The sequence below is a fragment of the Pogona vitticeps genome, chromosome 6 (assembly GCF_051106095.1).
Source record: "Pogona vitticeps strain Pit_001003342236 chromosome 6, PviZW2.1, whole genome shotgun sequence".
Classification (NCBI taxonomy): Eukaryota; Metazoa; Chordata; class Lepidosauria; order Squamata; family Agamidae; genus Pogona; species Pogona vitticeps.
Window position 1 is genome coordinate 22,942,327 of NC_135788.1, and position 19,048 is coordinate 22,961,374.

Consider the following 19,048-nt stretch of genomic DNA (forward strand, 5'->3'; position numbering starts at 1 on the left):
CCCCAAAGTGCTACAAGCACTCTCCAGGCGGTTTACAATTTCATTATACAGGCTACACATTGCCCCCCCCCCAGCAAGCTGGGTACTAATTTTACCGACCTCGGAAGGATGGAAGGCTGAGTCAACCTTGAGCTGGCTACCTGGGATTTGAACCCCAGGTCGTGAGCACAGTTTTAGCTGCAGTACAGCGTTTTAACCACTGCACCACGAGGCTCTTCTTTTTGTCACCTAGTAGTACAAAAGGAGGTGTTGTTACTGTTGAGTGGAATGAGCTGAAACTGAAGTTGATTACTGTACTGCAAATAAGAACTTCTGTGTGAAAAGCGAATTGTAACATATTTTATACTAGAGACAGGCAACCTCCAGAGGGCCCAGGTATTGCACATATGCCCCTCACATCTCAGCCTCTGCTTCTCCTTGCTCCACATCTTTTTCCCCTTAAAAAGCCCCCATGATACTTGTAGAAGTAAATGGGGCAGTATTCCGAAATTAATACCAAAACAAATAGATTATTTTTCTGAGCCAGTCCAAAGTTTTTGGGGAAAACAAGAATCTCCTCTTCTGACCAATGATGCCCTCATGAACCTACCTACCTCCTTTTCTACAAGCAAGGATGAGAAGTTTTTCCTTCCACCTCTTCCATTGCAGTATGCCTTAGGAATTCTCAAGGAGAGAATGACTGAGGAATGGATCACCCGAAGTGCTTCGTGATTGCCTGGGGTTTGAATATGGACCTCCCAAGTCCAGTCCAGTGTTCTAACTAATATAGCACGTACAATCTTCTGAATTAGATATCATGTCTCAGAAGGCCAGCCCCAACCCTGGGCACAAATGTGTGTTAAACGAGCCTCCTTCCCACCCAATGCATAATCCATAGCAATATGCAAGGACCCCATAGATATATGAATCCACAGGGATCTGGTCAACCCCATGCATTGAACAGTCATCCCAGTGCATGGATCCCTAAAAGTAGAAACACCATTAGGCATGTGTTGTCCAGAGAGTTGCTTAACCCACATCAACATCTAAGGAGTAGACTTAGCCTATACTGTATATGCATTGAGAACCTTTCAGTGTTTTTGTATTGAAGAGCTGTTCAGGGCCACAATCTCAACATATGCATTTAGTCATATTTTAATATGTGAATCTGATATTTGCCCTGTTTTTCACAGTGGCATGTTCTATGATGGGAATCACACTTACCTTATTGAGCCAGAAGAAAATTGTACTTCCCAAGTAAGTAATGTTTTGATCCACCTATGTTTTTGAATTATGAGAATACTGTGGCAGAAATAATTTACGGTACAGTACGTCCATTCCCCTATAGAAACTACATCTAAACCTTCTGATGTATAAGTAGTTTCAGTTTTACAGTTGCAACTAGATTATGTTGTTCTGCATTCAGTGATGTTAGAATGAAGTTCCAAGACAGTTTGTTTTCTATTGATTTACTAAAATTAGATGTTCTTTATTTCAGGAGGAGTTCCATTTACACTCTGTCTACAAATCCAGATTATTTGAATTTCCTTTGGATGATCTTCCATCTGGTATGCCTTTTTTCTTTATACTCTTAGCTTAGCCTATTTTGTTGTCTTTATTTAGTAGTTAATCACTTGGGGCTTTTGATTCTAGTTTTTGTTTGTCATTTTGAAGCTGCAGAAAATAATCTGTTAGCTTGAACATAGGACAGGAATTTGGAAAAAACAAGAAGCTTCTCATTCGATTCTAAAAGAAAATCCTATTCCCCGTGCCCTCTCTGAAATATATTTATAACTTCTTGATATCCTGATAGTTATTTTTTTAGTGGTTTTAGGAGTCTCTGAAGATCAAAACAGCCTAAGAATTAGAACTGACATATTTCTGTAAACATGTTACTACTCTTTAGATTAAGTTTAATAATCAAGAACTATACACCCCCCCCAAAAAAAAGTACTAGTTCATCAGCAAATGCTGAAGACTCCAGAAAGCTATTTTAAGCATTTATTTTCAATTGTGTCGGATTTTCTTAAGACATAAGTAGGGAAGCTGTATCCCATAGTGTGTCTTGGACTTCAAATGTCAAAATCATTACATTTGGGGGATTGATGGGAATAACTAGAATATAGTAGAATAAAGTTATTCAGAATTTAGAATAATATGAATTCAAAAGACCTTCTTTCACTAATTTTTCCATTTTCTTGTTTGAAAACAGCATTATTCATCATCATTATGCAGATTTGAAGCACTTCTGTGTTGTTGCGTTTTTCTGTTTTATTTAGTTTTTATTGTATGCATAAACAAGTCTTCTGCTGTTTCTCACTCATTACTTCCCTTCTTCCCATCACATACCCCAATGATTTAGCAAAATATGGTTTTAAAAGAAAAGAAGTCCAGTTAACACTTAACTGTATAGCTCCAAGAACCCACAACAAACACTTAATTTCCCCCCAGATTTCTTAATCATTTATATGCCAAACACCTTGAGGCTATTTGTATTAGGTTTCTTCAACCCACATGCGTAGGATGTAAAAACTTGCTCTTGATAAAGTTGGTGTGATTTTGGTAAACAATTAGATGTGTGAAGAGCATTTTCTTTTCTTCTAATTTTTAATGAAGGAAAAAAACACAATTCCACCTTTTACCTGAAGAACCCCTCATGGTACAAATAATTATTTCCTCTTTCACCTCAAAGCAAATTAGTCTTACAGGGAGGAGTGGGTGGCCCAAGAAAACCTGGTAGTCTTCACAGCTAAAGATGACCTGAACTGAAATATTCTATTCTTAAATTATTAGACTGGTCCATTAGACCACACTGTTTCTTTTTTTAGAAGTCTTCTAGATACCCAGTGTGGCGTAGTGGATAAAGTGACAAACTTGGAGTTAGGATTTTGTTGTTGTTGTTTAGTCATTTAGTCATGTCCAACTCTTTGTGACCCCATGGACCAGAGCACACCAGGCCCTCCTGTCTTCCACTGCCTCCCGGAGCTGGGTCAATGTCATGTTGGTAGCTTCAATGACACTGTCCAACCATCTCATCCTCTGTCGTCCCCTTCTCCTCCTGCCTTCACACTTTCCCAACATCAGGGTCTTTTCCAGGGAGTCTAGTCTTCTCATGAGATGGCCAGAGTAATGGAGCCTCAGCTTCAGCATCTGTCCTTCCAGTGAACACTCAGGGTTCATTTCCTTTAGATGGATTCAAATCAGCCATAAAAACTTGAGGTGGGGAGGGGGTGGAATGGTAGTGGTAAGGCCACTCTTTAAGCATCTCACTTACCTTGAAAACCCTATTAGAGTTGCTTTAAGTCAGTTCTGACTGGAAAGCACATAACACAGAGGTCTTTCTTCTCTTGTTGCATTTCCTAAGAAGCTAAACTGACATATTTTGTGCTTGTTACAACAGAGCACTTCTCCCAGTTAATAAGCACGTTATCAGCCACAGTTTGAAATGCATGGTTATACAAAAGTTTCAGGGACTTATTCTGAATTCAACTTGTGATGGAATGAACAAAATTTGTTTCCTGCTTCCCCTTGTAGTGATTACCAGTCCATTTTTGGTCTAGTTGAAAGTACCATCTTTATTACTTAGGACTCTGTTAATTGAATGATTACTTGCATTAATACAAAGCCCACCTGCCTGGGTGTTAGTATCTCTCACTAAGGTAATGCTTTTAGTTTCACTAGTGAGGGCCATCAGGGTATAAGAGACAGCCTTTCCAGTGGTGGCCCCATTCTAAGGGAAATTTCCTTCCTATAGGAATTTGTTTAGCGACTTCACTGTGGCCAGAATCTATTACTTTTTATCATTTGCGGAAGGGAAGACATGGAAATTGGCATGATTAACTGATAAGATGCTTGTTGCATATTGGACACATACTTGGTCACACAACTGGCATTTCATCGATAAGCCATAATGGCTTTCTCAGGTTTTCTTCTGTATGTGGTAAAAAGTTCTGGCCTGTGTGTTTTTCAGTGTTTATTTAAAGAAGGATATATTTACATCTGTTTTTATCTAGTTAATTTGAAGATGACCCAGACTTTCAAAGAAGATATTCTAAAATTATTGCTACTTCTTAATTGATTAGTTTCTTTTCTTTCAAGTGCTCTGAGTTTGTGATTGCGTGCATTGGTTTGTTATTTGTTTTATGTAGACTTGATATGAAAACTTTTCAGAGGCTAGCATAATTTTTAAAGGGCATTTATAATTTTTTTAAAAGTGGTACAAATAGTAATGTATTTTGAATTTTTTAAAGAATGGTAAATTGTAAAATTTAAAAACAAACGTATAATTCTTTTAAAAATGTTCTTAATGCAGTTTGAATGCTGGGGCAGAGGGGGAAGACTTTGTAGTTGCATCAGTGTTAAAGCTGTGATTGGTTTGATATCTTTAAAGTAAGTTTGTGTGTGTGTGTGTGTGTGTGTGTGTGTGTGTGTGTGTGTGTGTGTGTGTGTGTGTGTGTGTGTGTGTGTGTGTGTGTGTGAGATCTATATGAAAAGTTAGAGGACATTTCTATGCCTACAGGCAGGTTCACAGAAGGTATTATTGGGTTTTAAACATTTTAAAAGCAATCCAGGAGCTGAATTCTTGTTAAACGAAAGGCTAAAAACATGATAAAACTAAGACTGAATGTATATACTGATTGCTGAAACATTCAGAAATGGAAATATTCATGTATGGAAGGTATTATTTTTTATTATGTGCAAAGTTGTAGTATTTGAGAGATAGCAGAAAAGACTTTTTATTTGATTATACAGGTCTCCTAGGGCACTTTCAGGAATAGATGGGTAAGGGGGTCATCTTCTCCCATCTTTTTATAGCAAATTCTGCTTGTGTTCATTCAGATAAGAAAACTTTGCCTGTAGTAAAATAATGCCATGTTTGTTGAATGTCATTTTCATGTGGGTTTTGAGTCTGAATTTTATTCATACCATTAGGATGATTTATCTTATCTTATTAAAATGCTTTGATGATCGTCTGAGGCTGCAGCCCTACGCAGACTTACTTGGAAATAAACACTATTGACGTCAGTGGGGCCAATGACTGCTTTTTTTTCATTACCCATTTCTACTTCACTGACAATATAGCTGTGTAGGAAAATGGATATAATGCTGTAGCAGCCAACTGTGCACTGAAGTTTATGTTAACTTATTCAAATCACATGGGCTGGTAAAGCATAATCACATCATGCTCTTTACACAGCTTGGAGAAGTTATGCCAGCCAACATTTCTGAGCCTCCACTCCTTTAAACAGAAAGCACATTTATTCCTTCATGTGTGTGTCAGCTTTGAAAACATTCAGTGAACTTGGCTGTATGGTAGTTTTTCCATGATACAATACAGCAATGGCTCCCAGCCTTAGTTCCCCAGATGTTCTTGGATTAAAACTCCCAAAAGCTTTCACTAGTACCACAGTAGGAAAGCAGTGCCATACAGGTTTGCCTCATAAGAACTTGGGCATTCACTGGTTTTTGGTACTTAAAGAGAGAATCTGCTGTAGGAACTAGGTAGGCTACATTACCAGAGCAGTAGGCTGCATACAGCAAATACCATCACTAGTCCTTTAAATTCTTCCTCTACCTGGTGAGTCATCAGGTTTTTGTAGTATACACTTCACTTCCGCATTTAAGTGTCTTTATTTAATACCTAAAGCCACTCATTAAATTTTTGTTTGGATTCTTATAGCTTGTTGAAACTGTAGTTAAAACAACAAACTTCTCTTGAAGTGCGTTGCAGGAGCCCATGTTGAAGTCAAAATGTTTAGACAATAATGTCTCTCCCATATTTACTCATTTGTGTATTTATTACTGAAAGGTATGTCCTCATTTTCCATACAGTGGTGTCAAAGGCTGGAGGTGCTGTTTGTGTCAAGAAGTGTCCTGAAAGACAAAAAAATGGAAAGTTCACTTTAAGTTCAAATAGCTCTTGAAATACTTGCCATATCTTTCTGTTCAATTTTGCTGTGTAAATCTTCACCTTCATTCTTTTAAAGAAGTCCATAAGCGTACAAAGTGGTACTAGGCTGACTTGAATATTGGTTCTTTTTAGAGTTCTGGCACATGAATGCCACATCACAGAAGTTTGTTGTGAAACCAAGACACAAAAGAAGGAAAAGACAGGTATGTATCTGTATGTTCATTTTTAACATATGAAAACATACATGCAAACACATACATTTAAAGCATGTGCATTCAGCTGTAATTTAAGCTAATGCATGACTTTTTTTCAGAATTATTCATTATTTTTCCTGACCTTTCTAGTTTATACTGAATTCTATATATTTATTTAAAAAGAGACACCTGATAGCCCTTTGGAGCATTATCTCCTAATGAGATACAAATTGTGTAGAGCCATAGAAGTAGTTAGAGGCAAATGGGTATTCCAAGAATGAAATGAAGAGAGCCATCAAACCAGGAAAACAACACCAAACTGAAGAGGAAAACCAGCCACCCACAAATAAAGTATTTCTACCATACATCAAAGGAGTCACAGACCGCTTGGGGAAACTTTTGAAAAAACACAATCTACAAACAGTATTCAGGCCCACCACAAACATACAACAAATGTTACAGTCAACAAAGGACAAACGGGACCCCCTCACCACTGCTGGAGTATACCGGATACCTTGCAGTTGTGGCCAGGTATATATTGGAACCACAAAACGCAGCATTCACACCAGAAACAAAGAACATGAGAGACAATGCGGACTAAAACAACCGGAAAAATTGGCAGTAGCTGAACATGCCCTAAAACAAGCTGGACATGAAATTCTATTTCAAAATACTGAAGTACTGGACAACACCAGCAATCACTATGTTAGACTGCTTAGGGAAGTCATTGAAATCCACAAACACCAGCAAAGCTTCAACAAAAAAGAAAGTTTAAAATTCAACAAAGCCTGGCTCCTGGCACTGAAAAATACAGCCTGCAAAAGGTCAACAAACTCTACACAGCCACAAGGACCAGTGATCACTGCACACAAAAGACCAGTTAACGACACCCATCAATCACAGTAACAGATCATCTCTCCCTCTTATCACAACAATATACCCATAAGAAAAAAACACGCTGATCACCATTATCACCCAATCTCCTGAAAAGGACAAAAAGCTAATCCCACATTTATAAGTACTCAACTATCCAACAAACTGCATCAGAGCGCAGACAGAGTTCTGACTCCTGTCCTCTGAAGATGCTGGCCACAGAGACTGGCAAAACGCTAGGAACAAAAACCTTAAGAACACGGCTAAACATCCCGAAAAACCCACAACAACCATCGGGTCCTGGCCATGAAAGCCCTCGAGAATACAGTTAGAATTTCATTAGGTTCTTATTTGTACAGGAATTTGCAAAAATTAGACATTTCAAATTTTGGTAAAACCATTCACATGCCTCAGGAAGCCAAAGTCTCAGGACCTTTCATGGAATTCTTTCAGGCTGATCTTTCTGACATTATAATTATACAGAAGAACTCTGCTGGCATCCTTTTGGAAAAACAGGGATATGACACATTTCTGAACATTCAATTCTTTTTTATAAATTTGTATACTATAAATGACACTCTGAAAGTAGCTTTTTATATACATTTTTGGGGGAATAAACGTATTATTCCTCTGTTAAAGGATCATACTTTGATGGGGGTCCGAGAATAATTTATGTTTTAATGAAAATGTTGTCCATTGTGGTTGTTCCAGGCTTATATTATAATTAGATTGTTAGCCTGTTTATATCAGCCAAACACTGGAAGGCATGACATAGATTCTGTTGCTAATTTGGTGCCTTGAACTAATTTTAAGCCATTTTAAAATGAGGGCATAGTGAATTACTTTCCATCTGATTAGTTAAGAATCAGATATTTTGCATTTTGCGGTTTTAAACATGTATGCTCTTCTATCTCTTTCTACAGGTCCATCAGAGGCCACAAAAAGTTGAAGAGGAAACAAAATATGTTGAGCTGATGATTGTAAATGATCATTTAATGGTGAGGTTTTACACACTGGCCTTCTGGAAATACTTGTGTATTGTAAAACATGTATACTCTGCCTTGTCTTTGGGAGTTGTAGACTACTTAAGGAAAGTCAATAATTAAACAGTTGGAAACATCCTTTCAATTAACAGCTGAATATAAATTTCAATAATAGCTGTAAAAAGTACAGCATAACAGAAGTTAAAATATTTCAAGTATTCTTAGCACTGATCAGAACAGCACCTTAGTATTACAAACTCAATGTCTGTCTAAAAAAAGGAAAGTTGTTTATCTGGTACTGCACATATTTTCCAAACCATTTCTCTGTTTCCACTGATAGTTCTTAGAATCTTGAAACAGCGCACCAATTTGAAATAATGGAAATCTACCGTACTTTGTATTTTGTTCTCATGCCTGCCATCACAGTATATGTTTAGATTAGACATGGAAAAGGCTACAGTGGTGCCTTGCATTACAATGTTAATTCGTTCCAGAAAAATCGCTGTAGAACGAAAACATCGTAAAGCAAAATTTAAAAGCCCATAGAAACACATTAAAACCTGTTTAATGCATTCCGATGGGCTTAAAACTCACCGTCCAGCGAAGATCCTCCGTAGGGCAGCCATTTTCGCTGCCTGTCTTGCGAGGAATCCGTCCCTAAACACAGCGAGGAGCCATTTTATTTACCCAGTGGCCATTTTGAAACTGCCGATCAGCTGTTGGAAAATCATTGTTTTGCAAAGAATCGGTTCCCGAAGCAGGGAACCGATCATCGCAAAGTGAAATTCCCCCATAGGAAACATCGTTTTGCAATCGCAAAAGTGATTGCAAAAAGTTCATCGTAATGCTATTTTGTCGTTAAACGAAGCGATCGTAAAGCGAGGCACCACTGTACTTTTTTCGAGCTGGAACTCCCAGAATGCCCCACAGGCTGTGGTATTCTGGGAGTTATTTTCCTAGAAAGTAACTTTTCCTGTCTCTGTATTTGGTGAATGCTGAGGTAGCTGTAAGCACATCTTTTTGTGTAATGTGCAAATCTTTTAAAACTGTAAATAACAATAATGGTGATTGTGTGGGTATGATTATTATCCCCTGAAACCTTCTTCTAAACCCGGACAGTGTCTTTAGCAGAGCTGTTTCCTCACAAACACAGCAAAGGAAGGAGAGGGTTTAGCTCTCTTTCCTCTCTTCTGATAATTAAAGGATGACTGACATGCAAAATCCCATTGAGACATAATGCATGTGCACGTGCACAGAGCAACCACCTCTACCTCTTACAGCACTGAATTCCATTATTCAATGATACACTAGGTGAAGAAATACACACAGATTCCCTGTTGTGAATCTTCCATTTCTCAATGGATGTCCCTTTAGAGTTCGGTTATTATGGGAGTGGGAATAAAAAGTCTCCTTATAACACCATGTTTAATTTGCTACATCCTCCACCATGTTTTGCTAAACCAACCAAGGTAGATACAGACTGATCCAGTAGACAATCAAGCTGCCGAACTTGTTACGAATTCAAACTGTACTGTCTGTTTACCTGTCAGCTTTTCCATCAATTGATACTTTAACCTCTGTGGCACTATTCTGGGTTAAGAAACAAGACTCATGTATGAATAGTAATCTGGTTTTTAAGGTGCAGATGAAGCAATGCTTTGAAAAAGTCATTTCTGAATGAAAACTGTGTTTTTAATATTATGTTCAGGATTTGTCTGTCTTTTGTTTCTCAGCTGAAAAAGCACCGATTATCGGTGGGGCACACAAACAGCTTTGCAAAATCAGTAGTGAACATGGCAGATTTAGTAAGTATAATTCACAAGCGGCTGTCCTAGATACATTGTCAGTTTTATCACAGTAATGGTAATTTGAGGTCAGAAAGAGAGAGATAAATGATATGCATTTATTTCTCAGTGTCAGTTCAGCTTGACATTTAAATGTGAATGATTGAAACGGAAAAGTCCTAGTTATCTCAACAGAACCGTCTTTGAGATTACTCTTTTGTTTCAACCTATTGCTGAATCAAACCTTTCATTAGTTTTGAAGCACATCACTGTTTACAGAAATGACCATAAAAGATACCTAGATACTTTATGCTTTAATCTGTTAAAAAGGAGATGACAATGAGTCTTCCTTAATGTAATACTGAATATACATATTTAAGAGGTCATATTTACACTGTCACTTGGTGACTGTTGATTTTGTTAATACGCTAGATTTATAAAGAACAACTCAACACCAGGATAGTCTTGGTTGCCATGGAAACTTGGGGTACTGACAACAAGTTCACCATCTCTGAGAACCCACTGGTGACTCTGCGTGAGTTTATGAAATATAGGAGAGATTTTATCAAAGAGAAAAGTGATGCAGTTCACCTTTTTTCGTACGTAACTTATTATTGTTTTGCTATTATTTGGGGTGGTCTAGTTTGAATTCCCAGAATTGTTACCAGTAATGGCTTACAGGGTCTTACAGTGGTCTGATCCAAATGGCAAGCTATCTCACTCTTCCGGTGCTAAGCAATCAAAAGCTTTTGTTTCCATTTTCATTTAAATGGGGTTTATGGTTGTCTCCAAATAAACTGTGCTTAGTTTTAAACAGAGTTGTGCAGATTTGTGATTTTTGGACTACAGATCCCAGAATCCCTGCTGCCTGTGGAATTCTGGGAGTTACATTCCGGAACCACAAATCTGTACATGTCTAATTTTAACTTTGAAAACTAATTCTTTTAAATCAGTGTCAGAAACCACAGTTTCAAATGGGCTTGTTTCTCTAAGTCAGAATTAAGACTAAGCACAGTTTGTCTGGATTTGTTTACAACAAGTCATAGTGGCTACTGAAGCACTGGCCTTTGATCTCTTCATCATAACTGTGCTAGAGGATGATGGGGAAGTCATGAGTGCAAGGTTTGTTCATATAAATTGTACTTCAGTATTTAACACCTGGATTCAACCATTGTACACTTGTAATAATGTACTGGAATGGACGTACTGTGTGGAGTAAACCTTTACTATGACGAATCAATAGAAATTTTAAGACTAATAGCCCAAGTCTGAAGAGCAGCTTCTGTAAACATGTCCTTGAATAACTATTGTCTGCTACAATACAATTTGATGTTATTTCCAAAAATATTGTAGTTTGCCTCTATAATGTTTCTGAGGGCAAATGTAGACCAGCATACTGGTTTATCTTCAGTTTGTGTCTTTCACAGTCACAAAGAAAGCAGTAGAAGCAGTAAGAGAAGTTTGCGGGTGCCCATCCTGCACATTCTTGCTCTTTGTTTTCCTCATATGATTTTCAGATCAGCAAAGCTCAGTACGAGTATTGAGGTTGATTGATGGAGATGAGTTTGGAGGAAGATCCTGAGGGGAAGTGGGGCCAGTTCTGTCTTCATCACACACAATCCTCTTTGTTTGTAAAAGCTGAACCTCTCTGCCCTCTCCATTTTCCAGTGAAATGTTTAAATAAATTGTCTTCTACCATCACCTTGCTTTTGATTCTGAACTACTATAGCAATCTGCTATTGGTGTTCTCTTCAAAGATGTCAAGCCTGAGATAAATGTTTAAAATATGGCGGAAGTGATTTGAGAGCAATTCCTTGTAGACCTGTGCAAGTGTTCAGGATAAGGTTAATTGGGGCATATGAGAAAAGGCAGCTCCATTTGAGCTGAAGCTGCCCTTCGCAGATGATCACTTTCTAATGTGCTACATAAAGTAAACAACAGTGGTTGATCTTGTCTTCTGTATGGTGTTCAGAAGTTTGGTTTGTATTATGAGGCTGATAACCTCAATGAGCCATGTCAGTCCATATACTAGATATCATACATGATGCTGTCTGCATAAAAACAGGTTTCTTCAAATCTACAATAACTGCCCTTTCTGGCTTGTTATTATCATCTGTCTGTCTGTCCATTTTACCTCATCGCTAGAATACTGAATCAGTGGAGTTCCAAAACAGCCATGTATATTCTGTTTCCTCTTAGCTCCTCCCATAATGGATAGCCCTGTTTTCTTGTTGTTGAAAACATTATAGTTGCCAAAATTGATCTTTCTTTTGTCTCATTGTTATTATTTCAAAAAGGGGGAGTCAATTTCAGAGCAGCCGTAGTGGTGCAGCCTACATTGGGGGTGTCTGTTCATTACTGAAAGGTGGAGGTGTGAATGAGGTAGGTTTGCAGCTTTACAAATTCTTCCAGAAATGCCGAACAACCGATACATTTTGTTGCATGTCAATTTTTCAAAATTATCTCTAGTTCTGCCCTCATAGAACATGTAATCTTCCATGTTCAGGGATTTCCAGGATTAATATCCACTCTTTCCTTATTCTCCAGAATGCGTGAGCAAATGAATGAATGCCCTTTCCTCTTGAATCTTGTTAGGCTATATTATGGTATTTAAGTATGAAGATGCTCAAGCACTGATCTATAACCTCAGGAACAAGTATATCTGTCTATGAGCTTAGAAGTAAATAATTACAAAAAGCTGTTTACTTGTCCTTAATTCTTTTGCCAAGAATAAAGATAAAATTAAGTAGTGTTATGGTTGTAACGATGGTGGTCTCACTCCCTTTGAGCTATTGACTCAACCTTTACATTTATTTATATAGTAATGAGGGTTTTGCATCGCTAAATGGTTTTGGAGGAATGGTTCCCATGGTTCAAATGCTGGGTCATATTTTGTGGTGGGTGTGGAGAAGACTCCAGTACTGAGGCTCCAGTACTTTGGCCATCTCATGAGAAGAGAAGACTCCTTGGAATAGACCTTGATGTTGGGAAAGTGTGAAGGCAAGAGGAGAAAGGGACGTCAGAGGACGAGATGGTTGGACAGTGTCATCGAAGCTACCAACATGAATCTGGCCCAACTCCGGGAGGCAGTGGAAGACAGGAGGGCCTGGCGTGCTCTGGTCTATGGGGTCACGAAGAGTCGGACATGACTAAACGACTAAACAACTAAACGACGACGTGGAGAAGACAGTGAGGTGAACCAGAAGGCACAGCTTGTAGCATTCACAGAATTATGTTGTTAAACCAGCCTTGTTATTTGTTTCTGCTAAACAGTAAACTAACAACTTGCTTTTAAATTGTCATATGGATGACCAGCTAATTTCTTGAGATTTAGAACTAAGGCAAAAATCCAATGGTAAATTTAGAGTGGATCCCACTGCTTTTTAAAGAATCATTATTTTTGCTCACTTTAGCACCACAGACTCCGTGTGGCCAAAAACTGCTCTACGGCTCTTAGAAACCTCCTAGTATGGGCTTTTCGTGTGTTGTAAGACTACAGTACAGGGGGAAGTGAAACAAATCCCAATTTGCCTGCCACTAGATACTGAAGGACTACTGTTTTGCCCTAGCTAAAAATTGTAATGAATTACTTTTTTAAAAAAATGATTTTTCCAGACTCTGGTGATGGGATGAGTAGCCAAGGTGTCCTCTCAGTCTTCAAGATCCTGATAGGCTCTTGTCATCTTCTGAGGGCTAAACATTTTTGACCTAATGATAAAAAAATTACATCTATTATTTGGCCAGTTCTTGGAAGAATGCTTTATAATTTTCACTTGGTATTAATCTACAGTTCAAACTGTATCTATAGGAAGAAATGGCACAAACATGTGCTTCATCTGTTGCTTCGGGACAATTATTTTGATATCTTCTTTTAAAAAATAATTATTACTTATAATTGTTTTTCAGTTTGGGAAGGCAGATTTAATGTCAGTTACATTGGCCCAGTCCTTAGCTCACAACCTCGGAATCTTCTCAGATAAAAGAAAACTGCAGAGTGGTAAGGAGTTTGATTTCTTTTTTTTTTAATGTATGGATTTACCAGGATGGCAAAAATACTTATTTAAAATACTTCTGTGTTACCTTTTAAGGCAAAAAAACCTTGATACAGTTAGTGTGAACAGTGGCATAAAATATGTTAAAATACTAAAGAAATATAGTATCCAATTTTTAATGTAAAAATAGGTGTGGATGTGTTTAAAAGTAAATTAGAAAACCCAGATATTTAACACATGTTTAACAATAGTGAGGAGAAAGCTGCAAACATATTCTGTGATAGTTATAGAGATAGGAAAAGCTACTTTTTTGGAGTAGAGCTCCCAAAATATGCCAACCAACATGAGGACGTTTATCTGTTTATATACTGTTATTTTTTATTTTTATTATTTGAATGTTTTATTGAAGTCATGTGTAAGAAACAATTAGCAACAGGGTTTTTTAAAAAAATAAAGCAGTGCTCATATGGTTGATTTTTACAGCTTACATTATATCAAGTTGAAGAATATACTTCTAAAAAGAGTTTGCTAATTGATGTTTTCAGACATACTTATAACTAAAAAAATCTTAAAGAACAAAGCAAGTTTGATTTATTTATTGCATTTATTTTAGGTGAATGCAAGTGTGAGGATACATGGTCTGGGTGCATAATGGGAGACACTGGGTAAGATATTTCAGAAATGTATGTGCAGTGGAAGCATAAATTAGCAGATGGCATGAATCATATTATAAATAGCTGAATAGCTCAGTAGTTTAGATATCTGGCTATAGAGCCAGAGGTTGGAAATTTGATTCCTCACTGTATCTTCTGGGAGAAGAGCCAACTTGTGTAGCCTTAGGGAAGCTGCACAGTCTGAGAGAGGCCTCAGAAGAAGGGAATGATAAAGCAATTCTGAGTACAGTGGTGCCTTGCTTAACGAGCGCACCGTACAACGACGAAATCACATAGCGATCCCTTTTTTGGGATCGCTAATGCGATCGCTCAACGTTGTTTAGATAGGGCGAAACTCGCTTTGCGAAGATCGGCAAGCGTTTCGCTTACCGATCTTCGCAAAACGAAGCCCCGATGATCAGCTGTTTGGCGGACAAAATGGCCGCCAGAAGCACCGAAATGGCCGCGCGCAGCGTTTTCGCGCCCTCCCCTCGCTTAACGAGGGCGCAAAAACGGCTGCCGGCCATAGGAAGCATCGCTGAACGGTGAGTTTTCGGCCCATTTGGAACGCATTAAACGATGTTTAATGCGTTCCAATGGGTTTTTTTGATCCATTCAGCGATGTTTCGCTATAGCGAAGGTTAATCTGGAACAAATTAACCTCGCTATGCGAGGCACCACTGTATTCTTTACCTAGAAAACCCTAGGTTGCCATCAGTCAGAATTGACTTGATGGCACATCATCATCATCATCATCATCATCACCATTATGGCAGCTAGTAAATATACTAAATATATAACAGCAGAAGGAGCCACATACATGAAATTGCAAACAGAAATATATGAGCTTGCTAGGAGGAATAACTTATAAGGCCAGGACATTGTCAAAGTTACATTGGGTTGGATCCACAGTCAGTCTTACTTCGAGTGGATTAATTGAAATCGGTGGCCAGATTCCTACTTATGTTTGCCTAAGGTTTGCGTAATTTACCTTGGTTCATTGTAACTGATTAGTGAGGTGCCAAAGCTCGTGCCTTTTTGCAATCAAGTGTATGATTAGGCACATATTGGAGACACAGCCTAGCAGCTCATCAGTTAGACACAGTTTGCGTAACCTAATGTGAACAGTAGTAGGATTCTGGGCAGTGGGATATCTAGGGGTGACTTACACCCTGGTTCCAGTGTGTCTGCTATAAGTATGAGTAAATGTGGATGTAAACAGAGGGAGACACAAGATCCAAAGTGGTCAAAGTTTATGCTTTTCTGGAAGGCAGATGTTTATATTCATGTAGATTGGATCCAAGGCATTTTGCTCCCTGAGATGAACAAGATGGTGCTCTTTACCGTTCTATATAAAGTTGTTCAGTACATCTTCTACAGCACCCAAAAGCAGGTGGCTATCACAGCTCCCCAAAGGGTATGCCCTTCATATATTGCATGCATAGCTTTTCTTCTATTATCTGCTACTTGAGGCAGCTGGCTCTGCACAGGTATCATTGGAGGGACTTAGAGAGACAGGAGAAGGATAGCACTTGATAACAGTAGCCTCGGTGGCTGCTCCCAGGCTTTGTGATATACTGCTCCAAGAAGCCAGGTTGGCTCTTACCTCTTTTCCTTCTGTCATCAGGCAAAGACCTTCCCTTTTAAGTAATAAGTGGGAATCTCGGGGTTGCTATAGTTATTAAACCATGTTTTATTTTTTTTTATCTTGAATTTAATATAGAGAAATGTTTAATTGTTTTTTCATATAGTTTTTAATGTTTTTTAAAAAATGGGCTTGTGTAGTCTTTATTGCTGTAAACTAGTTCCAATCTTGTATGATTTGAGGGCAATGTCATGGACATAAGTAACTTCACATTAGCCTTATCCAGTCATTAACAGTTCCTATACGCTCCAAGAGTAAGGGGAGCACTTTGGCTTCTCCTGTTTCTGGTTTCATCACTCTCTTATACATGAGGAGTAGTGAATCTGAAAATGAGACACTATTGTCCATGGAGGGGCATGAGTGTCAGCAGGGAAGACTGGTGACTCCAGTTTCAGAGGTGCTGCAAATCCACTCCAAAGTTTAGTCTGAACATCACAGGAGCTGTCAGAGGTGCTGAACATATTTCAGGGATATTATTTATTCTGGTCAGGTGTCCAGCTTGTAAAACATATTGTACGGCTAAAATATACAAAATGCAAATAAAAGAGTATATAACAGATAATTAGTTGTGTAGTAGTTACAATATGTGAGGAGAATCAGTTGCAGCATTTTTATAGCCATCCTTTGAACCATTGGATTGTTTCAGGGATAAGGTTCAGTGTGGGGGATAGCTCCTGCAAAGCCTAGAATAAAATACAGAGCAGATATAGAGCAGATGCACAACACCTGAAATTGGAGTCACAGATCTCAACCAGAATTGAAACCCTGGGAAAATTTTCTTTTGACTCACATGAAAAGCCTCTTTTCTTCACACACATAGCTCTCTGCATGTAGGAGAATGATGAAACTGGGAACAGAGGGGCAGAGCCAGAATGCTCCTCAGTTACCATGACTAGCATACATGATTATCACTGACTGAATAGGGCAACTGTATGTTGCTAAATATAAGCATTTAAGAGTTAAAATGCCCTTGGCTTGCTTTTCCAATGAGCTTAGACAAGTGAAAAGCACCAGTGATATGCTTCCTACTGAAATTAATAGTTGTTCTCCAGGCTAATCAATCTCTCTGAAGCATATGCGTAATGTCAGCTAAATTCAAACCTCACAGAAGTTTTCTGCTCCACTAATGAGCCAAGTTCTTTTTCCTATGTATGCTCTAATTGTTTACCTCTTTGATGACATTTTAAACTGTGCACTTTCCATCTTCTGTGCCTTGTTACAAGTGAGTAAGCCCATGCTGGTGATCTCAATAGCATTCTATTTCATCTTGCCAGTGTTCCTGCCTGCTCCAGATAATTTGCAGATATGAATAATAGAAGCTGGAGAAAGGGAAAACTTAATTAAATTATCTAGGATAGAATATCGCCCCAGAAAATGCAGTCATTTTGATAAGACTCCTCCTGCTGGTTTTAATTAGACATGAAATAGCTTAATAAAACAACGGACAGAAAGTCTCCATTCCGACAGAAGCACTTCCCATCCTATGGAAGCCTTTCAGGAACTTTTATGAGTCTAAATGAGGCTTTTGAATTAACCTGCTTTTTTCTTCGACACAGCTATTACCTTCCAACCAAGTTCTCCAAATGTGATGTTGAAGAATATCATGAATTTTTAAATAATGGTGGTGGGGCCTGCCTTTTCAATAAGCCTTCCAAGGTAATAATACTTTCATACAGTGAAAGATAACCTTTACTATTGTTCTGTCATTATCTCAGTATCATAACCCTTATATTGAAATAAAGGAGTTTGGGTTTTGTTGCATTTTATTGGTCCAAATCCTCCCCTCTGAAGAGGTTTAGAACTTCCCATTCTATAATGCCTAAATCAAAATTGTTTAGGTTTGCAGGTGTTGTTTAGATGGAGAAAGAGCTCAGTGTGTTTGTGGGAAATATGTAAAGGCAGTTTAAAAGGACACTGGCAGTATTATGTATGTGTTATCTTTAAAAAATGGCTTCCCTGGTGACTGAGGTTTCCTCAAGCTATGTAAAATACAATACAATTCAGAGATCCAGGAAAACCTTCACATTAAGATGAAACAACAGGTTACTCTCATTTTATATCATGTTCCCCGTCACAATGATGTTTGTCCCCTTGGTGCTAATGAAATTGAAGCTGAATGTCATATACTGCTTTTTTGTTATTTATGTGATGGCCTTAGATATGATTTCCAGATTCCTCTTTTAAATTCCTTGCTAATATATCATCCTAATGGCTGAAAACCTTCTGTCTTCAAGACATATTTCTCTGTTGTCAAAGCAGCTGCTGTGTTCTCATGTTGAGCCATAAAGACAGAATGTTGTCTAAGAAATAATCAGATAAGTTTTCAATAAATTTATTGTATATTGATAGTGTTGTGCAGGTATTTTGCATTTGTATGTGTTTATGTATATATAAGGGCATTTTAGTGCATCTTTAAATTATTCTCTCTTGGTTTAAACATCTGGCTATGGCGCCAGAGGTTGGGAGTTTGATTCCCCGCTGTGCCTCCCTGACACGAGCTGGACTCGATGATTCATAGGGTCACTTCCAGCTCTGCAGTTCTAAAATTATTTATTTCATTGTTTTATTTGTATTGTGAGCTGTAATAAATTCTTCTTAAAATATGTATACGAGGGGAAATCAGATGGACACACAGAAGATTTGTGTGTTGCCCTTTTGGTATTGGTGAGGAAGCATCTCATCAAGAATCAGCATTAAGCTTTTTAGTATCTTTAAAACAAAGTGCACATGGACTTATTTCTACAGTCTGTTGTGCATAACGAAGGGCTAAGCTTCATGGCTTGAGTTGTTATATTGTGTGGCATTATATTTAACTAAGCACAGGTCATGTGTTCAGGCTTTTAAAAAAAGACCCAGTGGCAGATGGAGATGATAAATCTCTTCTTATTCATTGATTCGTGTAGGTTAACATACATCTGTCTATTTTTAAGTATGCAATCTTCTTCCCACCCACCCTGGAAATCTTGCTTAATCATTTGTGATAAAAGAAGCTATCTATAGGTCAGTTTAACTTTGTGTTTTATCTCGGTATGGA

At 38.1% G+C, this 19,048-nt stretch overlaps 1 protein-coding gene across 14 annotated transcripts in view; it reads left to right on the forward strand.

Annotated features, from left to right (window-relative positions):
• ADAM22 (ADAM metallopeptidase domain 22) overlaps nt 1-19,048 on the forward strand; it is a 128,343-nt gene that overhangs the window by 67,667 nt on the left and 41,628 nt on the right. For all 14 annotated transcript variants that reach the window (XM_073003134.2, XM_073003135.2, XM_073003136.2 and 11 more), the window contains 10 exons: nt 1,173-1,236; nt 1,478-1,547; nt 6,023-6,093; nt 7,881-7,955; nt 9,674-9,745; nt 10,157-10,323; nt 12,022-12,106; nt 13,631-13,721; nt 14,330-14,381; nt 17,571-17,670. In XM_073003134.2, the coding sequence (XP_072859235.2) occupies nt 1,173-1,236; nt 1,478-1,547; nt 6,023-6,093; nt 7,881-7,955; nt 9,674-9,745; nt 10,157-10,323; nt 12,022-12,106; nt 13,631-13,721; nt 14,330-14,381; nt 17,571-17,670 (847 nt within the window). The remainder of the gene's footprint in view (nt 1-1,172; nt 1,237-1,477; nt 1,548-6,022; nt 6,094-7,880; nt 7,956-9,673; nt 9,746-10,156; nt 10,324-12,021; nt 12,107-13,630; nt 13,722-14,329; nt 14,382-17,570; nt 17,671-19,048) is intronic.